The 10942-nt window shown below is 36.3% G+C and overlaps 1 protein-coding gene across 4 annotated transcripts in view; it reads right to left on the bottom strand.

Moving 5' to 3' along the window:
• CDH18 (cadherin 18) overlaps positions 1-10942 on the bottom strand; it is a 1176273-nt gene that overhangs the window by 30788 nt on the left and 1134543 nt on the right. For all 4 annotated transcript variants that reach the window (XM_017893219.1, XM_017893218.1, XM_017893220.1 and 1 more), the window contains one exon: positions 1768-1885. In XM_017893219.1, coding sequence (XP_017748708.1) covers positions 1768-1885 — 118 coding nt within the window. The remainder of the gene's footprint in view (positions 1-1767; positions 1886-10942) is intronic.

Below are 10942 nucleotides of genomic sequence, written 5' to 3'. Positions count from 1 at the left end.
ATAAATAAATAAATAAATAAATAAATAAATAAATAAATAATTTAATTCACAAATTCCAGCTATAATAATCTTGTATGAAGAAATTTTCATTAAGAATGTGGGATTCGGCCAGGCACGGTGGCTCATGACTGTATTCCCAGCACTTTGGGAGGCCAAGGAGGGTGGATCACCTGAGGTCAGGAGTTCGAGATCAGCCTGACCAACATGGTAAAACCCTGTCTCTACTAAAAATAATAATTAAAAAAAACAAAAAACAACAACAAAAAAATAAACTAGCCAGGCGTGGTACAAGAGCGAAACTCCCTCTCAAAAAAGAAAAGAAAAAGAATGTGGGATTCAACAATAGCAAAATTATTCTGTTTTTCTAAAGTACATTCAGAGTTATACTTATGTGGGTTAAATAGCTTGAATTGAACATATCTTCAAATCTAAGTCGAATATGTTATCAAATTTAAATTATTTTAAAATATAAAATTTTTATTGGAATAGAAAAAAATGCAACTGAAACATAAGTGCATGGCTCAACATATGATCCCAATCTCTTAAGGAAGCAAATTAAATAACCTCTGCCAAATTATACAATTCTTTGAAATATGGAAAAATATTTTTTTCACGAGTTTCACATATTTAATCATACTAAGTATATTTGAATTATAAGACAGCCTGTTCTAATGTAAGTAAATGTACAATAGTCAGTTAAATGCAATTTGTCATACACTAACATGCACAAATATTTATTCCCATAAGCAGAGCTGACCTAGGGCCACTTAAAATGTGAGGGACAATTAAGCTTTAAATGTTCATATAAATCTTATGGCTTTGTGTACATTTTGATCCTTTTTTATATTTAAAGATGTTTAGGGAAAATGGGAAAAATGCTTTTGGTACGTTGTCATTTAGTAACTTGCATTTGAAAATCTTCTCCCGGAAGTAAAGAGAGAGGGAATTCAATGTTTACTGAAAATGTATGTGCCACTGTTTTCTTCATGTCATTCTGAGGCAACTGTTAAATTCCAAATAGCAGCATATTCACATAAACATAATCAAATATATAGTTTGGAGAAAGAAAAAGTTGATCCTAATCAGAAAATTGTACATACCGTATAGCTTAATGTTTCCCTAAGGTATGAAAAATGACTTACATGGAACCTTGAGAAATGTACCAAAGAGGACATGTAAATAATGAAGGAACTTCCGTAGTTACTATATTATGGGATTATGTTTAACCACACAATACAGAAGGCTAAATAAAAATGATTCAAAAATTTCCAAAATATTCTGCATACTTGTGCATATCCTTCTACATATATTTTGGACAATGTTCATAATAAGAGGAAATATAATTTGTACAGCACATCTTGATAGTCTTGCTCATACAAGATGATTGCAAGCATTGCATTTCCTTTAGTAACTGTCTCTAGGATACATTTTCATTTTCCTAATTTGAATATTTTCTACCTCCAAGCAGTAGCAGCAGCTCTCATAAACAAGTTTGTCAGCTAAGATTTCTCTTAAAATTTGCCCAAGAGCATATTACATGTACATTTCTTGTTTAAAGAGATGCTTCTGAATAAATTCAATGAAAGTTATTTGTACATATGGCTCAATTTTAAATACAAGCTATTCACAGATCATAACACAGTAGCATCAAACTGACTTTGAATGCTGATTTGCAAGATGTTTGTGAGTATATAAGAATAAAGCCTACTACATATAAGGTCAAAGCAGAAACCACATAGATAAATAAATATGTGTACATATGTTCACCTTCATTGTCCTTCAGAGTGAAGTTTGGATTTACAGACAGGTGTTCATCAAGAAAGAAGTTAAACCTTGGCCCATTGGCAAAATCATCTTTATCAGTGGCACTGATGGTGTGAATAACCTAAAGAAAAGACAAACAGTAAACAGTAAATTTAATTTTACTTGTTCTCTTGATTTTAATTACATTGTATTCTTTCTGTTAAAAAATATTTTTAGAAGATCTTTTCTTCCAAATTGAGTTATTTTTTTCAAATTCAGGTCATAAAACAATGAATTAAATTGCTCTGTCCTACATTCGATTTTAGGAAAAACATGGTATATAATTTCTAAACATTCATCACACTTTATTTTCTAGCAATGCACACACATTGATTTTATGTTTTCCTTAATCGGCCATGGTACTGTGGGGTCAATTCGATGCAATGTTTTCACATGAACACCTGTTGGAGGAGAAATAAAATATTGTTTGCACAAATATAAACATCCCAGTGTTGATTCAGAATAGCTGATCAGTGTATGTTGGTCTAAGTAGTAAATGCAAGAACAGTGGAGTCTTGGTTTTATTATTTTTCAAGAGGCCTTTAAGATCATGATCTAGTCCCTGTATATTACAGACGAGGAGCCTGAATCCTGGAAGGATGGTGATGTGCCCCAAATCTCTAAAATAATGGCAGAGGAAAAACAAGACCCTCAGTGATTTACGAATAACTTCTCCTCTCTAGTGCTCAGGAGAAAGCAATTCTTCAGAATCTGGACTTAATGTACACTAAAAAGCAGAGTAAGTTAGAATTTATGGTGGCCCAAGAGAAGAACATGAATTTCAATAAGTGTGGCCAGTCTGCTCTTAAAAAATAAATATCAAAATAAACAGACAAAAAGATATTTTCCTCTTTTGAAAATTATTATTGTAATGCTTAGGTGTCTTCATTCAACCCTTTCCTTAGAAAAACAAGAAACAAAGAGGGAGAAGATAGTGCTATGAAAATAGTATTTCCTGCTTCTGACATACAATGTGTCCGTTTTAGAAACTAGTATCATTTCTTAGAACATTATACTTAATTTCAACCAGTTCAATATTTTACAAGGGAGGTAATTCACCAAAGAATATCACAGTTAAAACCTAAATTTCTCTCCATGTTCTGAACCCATTAGTTTGTAAGAAAGATGAGGAGGAAAATAAAAGTACTGAGAAGTGGGGGTGAGTGAGAGTAAAACCAGAAAAGCCTATGTTTTCATGAAGTGACAGTGAAGAAAGTACTTGAGGATATAAAAAGGGATCAGCTTCCTCATTATGTTTACTGGGCTCACTCTTTCACCTCCTTTCCATCACTGCTCGAAAGATACATGTTTAGCAAGTTCCTATGTGCTCCTTACCCCTGCCTCCATCTCCAAATAAGTCTCTATCCTTCTCAATTTCCCTCCATATTTATTTATAAGCTGAAAATCTTATTGTTTTCTTTTTTCATTTGAAGTACAACTAGTCTCTGTATAGACTATTTTTCCCCTTGTTTGCACTTGGAGTCGGGGGATACATTGATGGATAATCAGATACATTGTGACCATTCCAATGCTGCCTCATCTGAGGAACATACTTACAATGGCTACACATTAGTTACTTAATATACAATTGAAATAAAATGTCAATATTTTAAGTTTTTTAAGAGTTAAAAAAGTAAGCAGGCATCACATACTCCATCACTTCCTCCCATACATACAAATATATAATGTTACCTCTCCTTTTTCCCCTTTTTTATAAAACAAATGTTGTCTCTCCTTGCTCTTGAATTTTAGTGATTCTCCAGTGCGTGACCCTATTTTCTCCACCATACCTCATAACATACTGATACATTTGCAAGTTTACTTTTTATCCAGAACAAAAAAGTTTTCAGCAGAAGAGTTACAAGATCTGATTTTTGGATTAAAAGGATATCACAGTCTGACTACTATTAATACATACGTTGAGAATAAACTATAGTTTATTTTTATCCAATAATAGAATTTTGGATTAGGTTGGTGAAGAACATTTCCTTTGAGTTAACTGAGCTAGTTTATGGTTTCTGTTATCACTGCTGTGGGATTATTGTTTTATTTATTATTCATTTCAAAGTTAGTATATAAATCATTTTAATTATTTCTTAATATTTTTACAAATATGAGCTTACTATATCTGTTAAACTCTGATATAATTCATATTCTATTGTGTTTGTAAGGCATCTTTTTCACTTTTTTACGGATGATTTTAAATGCAAATTGAACAGAAAGCTCACATATGACAATTGTGTTCTTTTAAGAGAGAAACTCCTGGTCTCTACATAAAAAATGAGGATTTGATTATCATGTTTTGTTTAACAATGTCCCAATCATCTGGAACTCTTATAGAATTGTTGATAATGTATCTAAGCTTAAATTTTTATTAATCATATTTCTGAAAAAAAATGTTGCCAAAACCTAGAACGTTAGTCTGACTTCGTCCAAAATTCTGTCATATTTGCTTGGTCTGTGCTCTGTATTGGTATATTCAATTTTTCTGTTTTACAAATCACCTTGTCTCTTTCATTAGGTAATAGAATTTGCATTCATTGTTACCTTAGACTTTCTTTAGAAAAAATACTTGAGAAGTTAACATATTTATGATTTTTAGAAGTTATAAACTTTTGGCAGATATCTAGATAATTGCCAGGCTTCATCATCAGTATTTTCTATCTGTTTGTCAAAATTGTGATTTATAGGCACTGTGTTACCTTGCTATCTCTTTGTACAATTGCTTTAGTAATGTAAAATCCCTAACAATCTTTTTTGATTCCTGTGTCTTCAATAGAACACAAATGTTATTTATCATATTTACATGATCTAATTAGTGCATAGAATGTTTATTTATTTTGAAAGATATCAAATAAATGATATTACAAATTTAGTCTACATTACAAAAGCAAAGGTTAAAAAAAATAGACAGTTGCTATTTATAAATAATTACCAGGGAGTATTTTTGATATCTACAAATAAATGTATCCACTTTTAAAAATATACTTTCAATTGTATGTTAATACTAGAGTACTTTATTAGGGAAAAGTCAGCATCACAAATATATAAAATTTTCTAATCTAATACCTTAATGTTAGATTTGGCAAATGAAATTGCTTGGCTTAAGCATTTTATATTTTAAAAGAAAGTTCTTTCTTTTCTTTCTTTCTTTCTTTATTTATTTTTTTTTTTTTTTTTTTTTTTTTTTGGCAGAGACTCACTCTGTAACCCAGGCTGGGGTACCAGAAGCTCAGCCTCTCAATCTCAGCTCACTGTAATCCTCACCTCCTGGGTTCAAGTGATTCTCGTGTCTCAGCCACTGAGTAATTGGGATTACAGGTGTGAGCCACCATGCCCAACTAATTTTTGTATTTTTGGTGGAAATAGGGTTTTGCCACGTTGGCCAGGCTGGTCTAGAACCCCTGGTCTCAAGTGATCTGCCCGCCTTGGCCTCCTAAAATACTGGGATTACAGGTGTGAGCCACCATGCCTGGCCAAGAATGTTCTTAACTCAGAAATAGAAAAACAAATACCATATGTTCTCACTTATAAATGGAAGCTAAACAATGGGGACAAATGAACAGAAAGATGAAAATAATAGACAACAGGGACTCCAAAAGGGCAGAGAGTGGGAAGGGGAGAGGGTTGAAAAATAACCTGTTGAGCACAATGTTCACTTTTTGAGTAATGCATACACTAGAGGCTCAATCAATCCCAGCACTTTGGGAGGCCAAGGCGGGCGGATCACGAGGTCAGGAGATCGAGACCATCCTGGCTAACACGGTGAAACTCCGTCTCTACTAAAAATACAAAAATTAGCTAGGTGTGGTGGCAGGCGCCTGTAGTCCCAGCTACCCGGGAGGCTGAGGCGGGAGAATGGCGTAAACCCCGGAGGCGGAGCTTGCAGTGAGCCAAGATCCCCCCACTACACTGCAGCCTGGGCGACAGAGCGAGACTCCATCTCAGAAAAAAAAAAAAATGCCCATGTAACCTCTCAATCAAAAAAAATTTTTTTTAAAGACATAGTATCCTGTTTAATCAATGCATCTGCTTCACAGTATAATCTTTAATAGTATCTGCATACATTTATTTGATAACATCAACTTTTGTTATTTAAATGAGCTTGATTTTTGACAGTAAAGAATCTCTATTGACCTAGTTAACTTTTTCATGCAAAGTTATATGGTTAATAATTGTATGTGGTGGAAGCATATAATGTTATGCAACAAAATTTCTTTTATGTGTCATTTTTGTATGTTTATTTACAATGAAAGAAGGAATACATAGGAAATTTAATATGCATAAAATAGAATAGACTCCCTTTATTTTTTCAATGTTTCTACTTTAGGCATATCTAATTTTTTCTTAATTCATTCTACTTTGGGAACTGTCTTCAAATTTCATGCATGCATGCCTTTCTTTTTAATATTTTTCTCAGGCAATATACTTAAAAGATTTTTTTTTTCAGAACAGGAAAATATATTAACTTAGAGAACTATATTGTTGCAGGTTACATTAGTATCACAATTTACCTGAACTCTGCTGTTACATGGGGCTTAAACTTTCATAAAAAGCCAATCTCTTTGCCATAGCTACATTCTGATACGTTTAGATGTGCAGCATTCATAATAGAAATATCCGTAATTCTAAGAGCAATTGTCATTGAAAGAGGAACTGTCACACAGCCTGGCAATACAAATACACTTCAGAAAATTGATTTCACCAATTGTTGTTTAAATAGAGTTTCTTATTCCAACTCTGCATCAGAATGCATCGGATTTCTTCAGAAGTGTTTTCAATATATGGTTAAAGGAGTCAAACACTACGAAACTAAAGAACACAGATTTGGGCCTTTTCACTCTGTAATGGGTTAATCACACAAGTAGAGCACATACACTGGTAATGATTTGTCTCAATGTGAGTGCCACAAGCTACACTTTCAAACAATCTTTTCTTCCATCAATTAAAGCTTAAATTTATTTTGGTGGAAGAGGTGAAAACAAATACACAAGCAACAGCATAATAAGTTCAGTTATCTTATGATCACATCTAAAATCGTTCAGTGGTAAAGGCAACAATGGTAGCTAAATGTATAGTGTTTTAAAGTGCAAAAAGGAGTAACCACATAATCAACTAACAAAACTTAATCAAAATATTAGAAGTGTAGTAATGTCAAATGCTAAGTGTAGTAATTACCTTTTCGATATGGTTAGGTTTTGTGTCCCCACTAAAATCATGTTGAATTATAATCCTTATAATCCCCATAATCCCCACACGTCAAAGGAGAGACTAGGTAGAGGTAATTGGATCATGCGGGTGGCTTTCTCCCATGCTGTTCTCCTGATAGTGAGTTCTCAGGAGATATGATGGTGATGGTGGTGGTGGTGTTTGTTTTGTTTTTTGAGATTGAGTTTTCCTCTTGTTGCCTAGGCTGGAGTGCAGTGGTGTGATCTCAGCTCACTACGATTTACACCTCCTAGGTTCAAGTGATTCTCCTGCCTCAGCCTCCCAAGTAGCCGGGATTACAGGCACCCACCACCATGCCTGGCTAATTTTTTGTATTTTTAAAGAGATGGAGTTTCACCATGTTGGGCAGGCTGAACTCCTGACCTCAGGTTATCTGCCTGCCTTAGCCTTCCAAAGTGCTGGGATAACAGGCATGAGTCAACACACCTGGCCAATCTGATGGTTTTATAAGCAGCTCATCCCCCATCTCTCAGAACTTCTCTTTCCTGCAGGATTGTGAAGAAGGTGCCTTGCTTCCCCTTGGCTTTCCCCCATGATTTTAAGTTTCCTAAGGCCTCCCTAGCCATGCTGAACTGTGAGTCAATTAAACCTCTTTCCTTTATACATTACCATGTCTCAAGCAGTTCTTTATAGTAGTATGAAAATAGACTAATACAGTAAATTGGTACCATGTAGCGTGGGGCACTGATATAAACATACCAAAAAATGTGGAATTGACTTTGGAACTGGATAAGAGGGAAAGATTAGAACAGTTTGGAGGGCTTAGAAGACAGGAAGATGTGGGAAGGTTTGGAACTTTCTAGAGACTTGTTGAATGATTTCGAACAAAATGTGGATGGTGATATGGCAAATGAAGTCCAGGCTGAGGACGGAGAAGAGGAACCTGTTGGAAACTGGAATAAAAGTGACTCTTGCTATGCTTTAGCAAAGAGACTGCTGGCATTTTGCCCCTGCTCTAGGGATCTGTGAAACTTTCAAGTTGAGAGAGATGACTTAGGGTATCTAGTGGAAGAAATTTTTAATAGCAAAGTGTTCAAGATATAACCTGGGTGCTCTTAAAATCATTCAGTTTTATGCATTTCAAAGGGATGGTTTAAATTCGGAACTTATGTTTTAAAGGGAAGAAGAGCATAAAAGTTTGGAAAATTTGAAGCCTGACAATGCAATAAAAAAGAACAACCCATTTTCTGAGGAGAAATTTAAGCTGGCTGCAGAAAGTTGCATAAGTATCAAGGAGCTGTATGTTAATCACCAAGACAATGGAGAAAATGTCTCCAGGGCATGTCGGAGGTCTTCATGGCAATCCCTCCCATCAGGAACCTAGAGGCCTAGGAAGAAAAACTGGTTTTGTGGGCCAGCCCAGGACCTTGCTGCTTTGTGCAGGACTTGGTGCCTTGCATCCAAGCCACAGCTAAAAGGGGCCAATACACAGCTCAGGCCATTGCTTCAGAGGGTACAAGCCCCAGCCTTCGTGGCTTACCTGTGGTATTGGGCCTGCAAGTGCTCAGAAGCCAAGAATCGAAGTTTGGGAACCTCCACTTAGATTTCAGAGGATCTAAGAGAATGCCGGGATGTCCAGCAGAAGTCTGCTGCGGGGCTGGAGCCCTCAAGCAGAATGGCTACTAGCGCAGTGTGGAAGGGAAATTTGGGGTTAGAGCCCCCACAACAGAGTCCCCAATGGGGCACTGCCTAGCGGGGCTGTGAGAAGAGGGCCACTGTTATTCAGACCCCACAATGGTAGATCCGCCAACAGCTTACACTGTGTGCCTGGAAATGCTGCAGACACTCAATGCCAGCCCTTTAAAGCAGCCAGGAAAAGGGCTGTATCCTGCAAAGCCAATGGAGCTGAGCTGCCTAAGGTTGTGGGAGGCTACCTCTTGCATCAGCGTGACCTGGATGTGAGACATGGAGTAAAGGGAGATCATTTTGGAGCTTTAACATTTGACTGCACTGCTAGATTTTGGACATGCCAGGGGCCTGTAGCCCCTTCCTTTTGGCCAATTTCTCCTATTTGGAATGGGTGTATTTACCCAATGCCTGTAGACCCATGGTACCTAGGAAGTGACTAACTTGCTTTTGATTTTACAGGCTCATAGGCAGAAGGGACTTGCCTTGTCTCAGATGAGACTTTGGACTTGGACTTTTGGGCTAATGCTGGAATGAATTATAACTCTGGGGGACTGTTGGGAAGGCATAATTGGTTTTGAAATGTGAAAGGGACATTAGATTTGAGAGGGGCCAGGGTAGAATGATATGGTTAGGCTTTGTGTCACCACCCAAATCTCATCTTGATTTATAATCCCCATATATCAAGGGAGAGATTAGGTGGAGGTAATTGAATCATGGGTATGGTTTCCCTCATGCTGTTTTTGTGATGGTGAGTGAGTTCCAAGGAGATTTGATGGTTTTATAAGGGGCTCTTTCCCCATCACTCAGCACTTCTCCTTCTTGTTGCCTTGTGAAGAAGCTACCTTGCTCCCCCTTTGCCTTCCGCCATGAGTGTAGATTTCCTAAGGTGTCCCCAGTCAAGATGAACTGTGAGTTCATCTTTCCTTTATAAATTACCCAGTCTCAGGTAGTCCTTTATAGCAGTATGAAAATGAACTAATACACTTTTGAAAATAAGTAACAAATGAGTTTCCTCAGGACTCCCCAGTCATGATGCTCTGTGAGTTCATCTTTCCTTTATAAATTACCCAGTCTCTAGAAGTCCTCTTTCCTTTATAAATTACCCAGTCTCCGGAAGTCCTTTATAGCAGTATGAAAATGAACTAATACACTTATGAAAATAAGTAACAAATACATAAAGAAAGGAGGAATACTATATAAATAAATAGTTAATGAGACTTACCAAAGAAAACGCAAGTTGTCAGAGACACATCCCTCTCCAAAAAGTATCAAATAGAATAAGAATAAGGTAACTGAATGCACAGAATAAGGTAAATCATATTTAGAGGACAGAATAAGATATGCATAGAATAAGATAACTCATATTTAAAGGAGTTTGAAACTTATTTAGTCCTATATTTATAGAATTTCAGTCTTGGAAGGGCCCTGAAATTCTGACATTTGTCTTTTTTTTGGAGATGAAGAAAGCACCTGTTAATGTGAAATAATATCATTTCTTAGACCTGCTGTAGAGTTTTGCAGTCAATGCAGAGGGTAAAACAGAGGACCCATAACAGCAATGTCACATTGAGAATGGAGCAAGTCCTAGGGAGAATGGATAAGTGAACCTATCTCATGAGAAAGTGGTGGAAAATATCAGAGGTCAACAGAAAAATTCAAGGTCATAGGCCAGAAAACTGAGCCCAGAGTTTTAAATTTGGGAGCAGATGTTCACATATAGAGAAAATAAGTATCAATTGAGCCAAGAGCAAGGGCTGGGTGTTATTGGCCCAGATTTGCAGCAGACTACATAGGTAGCATTGGACTAGCAACCATTGTTGTGCCACATTATGAGAATATACTTTAACCTTAAAGCTTTGAAATGACATTGAAATTTAAAAATAAAATTTACATGCTTATTTAAATGAATTTTTAAAACTATAATTAGTCACAAAACAATGTCTGATGCAAACATAAGCCCATGCTTGGTTATTTACATCACATTTCAAATGACATTTCTAATTTACCAATTTTAGATCTCTGAGTAATCTAAACATCATGGAAATAGCCGGGCGTGGTGGCTCACGCCTATAATCCCAGCACTTTGGCAGGCCGAGGCAGGTGGATCAACTGAGGTTGGGAGTTCATGACCAGCCTGACCAACATGGAGAAACCCTGTCTCTACCAAAAATACAAAATTAGCCAGGTGTGGTGGTGCATGCCTGTAATCCCAGCTACTCGGGAGGCTGAGGCAGGAGAATTGCTTGAACTCAGGAGGTGGAGGTTGTGGTGAGCTGAGATC

Source organism: Rhinopithecus bieti, unplaced genomic scaffold (assembly GCF_001698545.2).
Source record: "Rhinopithecus bieti isolate Rb0 unplaced genomic scaffold, ASM169854v2 scaffold_21891, whole genome shotgun sequence".
Taxonomy (NCBI): domain Eukaryota; kingdom Metazoa; phylum Chordata; class Mammalia; order Primates; family Cercopithecidae; genus Rhinopithecus; species Rhinopithecus bieti.
This window is presented reverse-complemented; position numbering and strand designations above follow the sequence as displayed.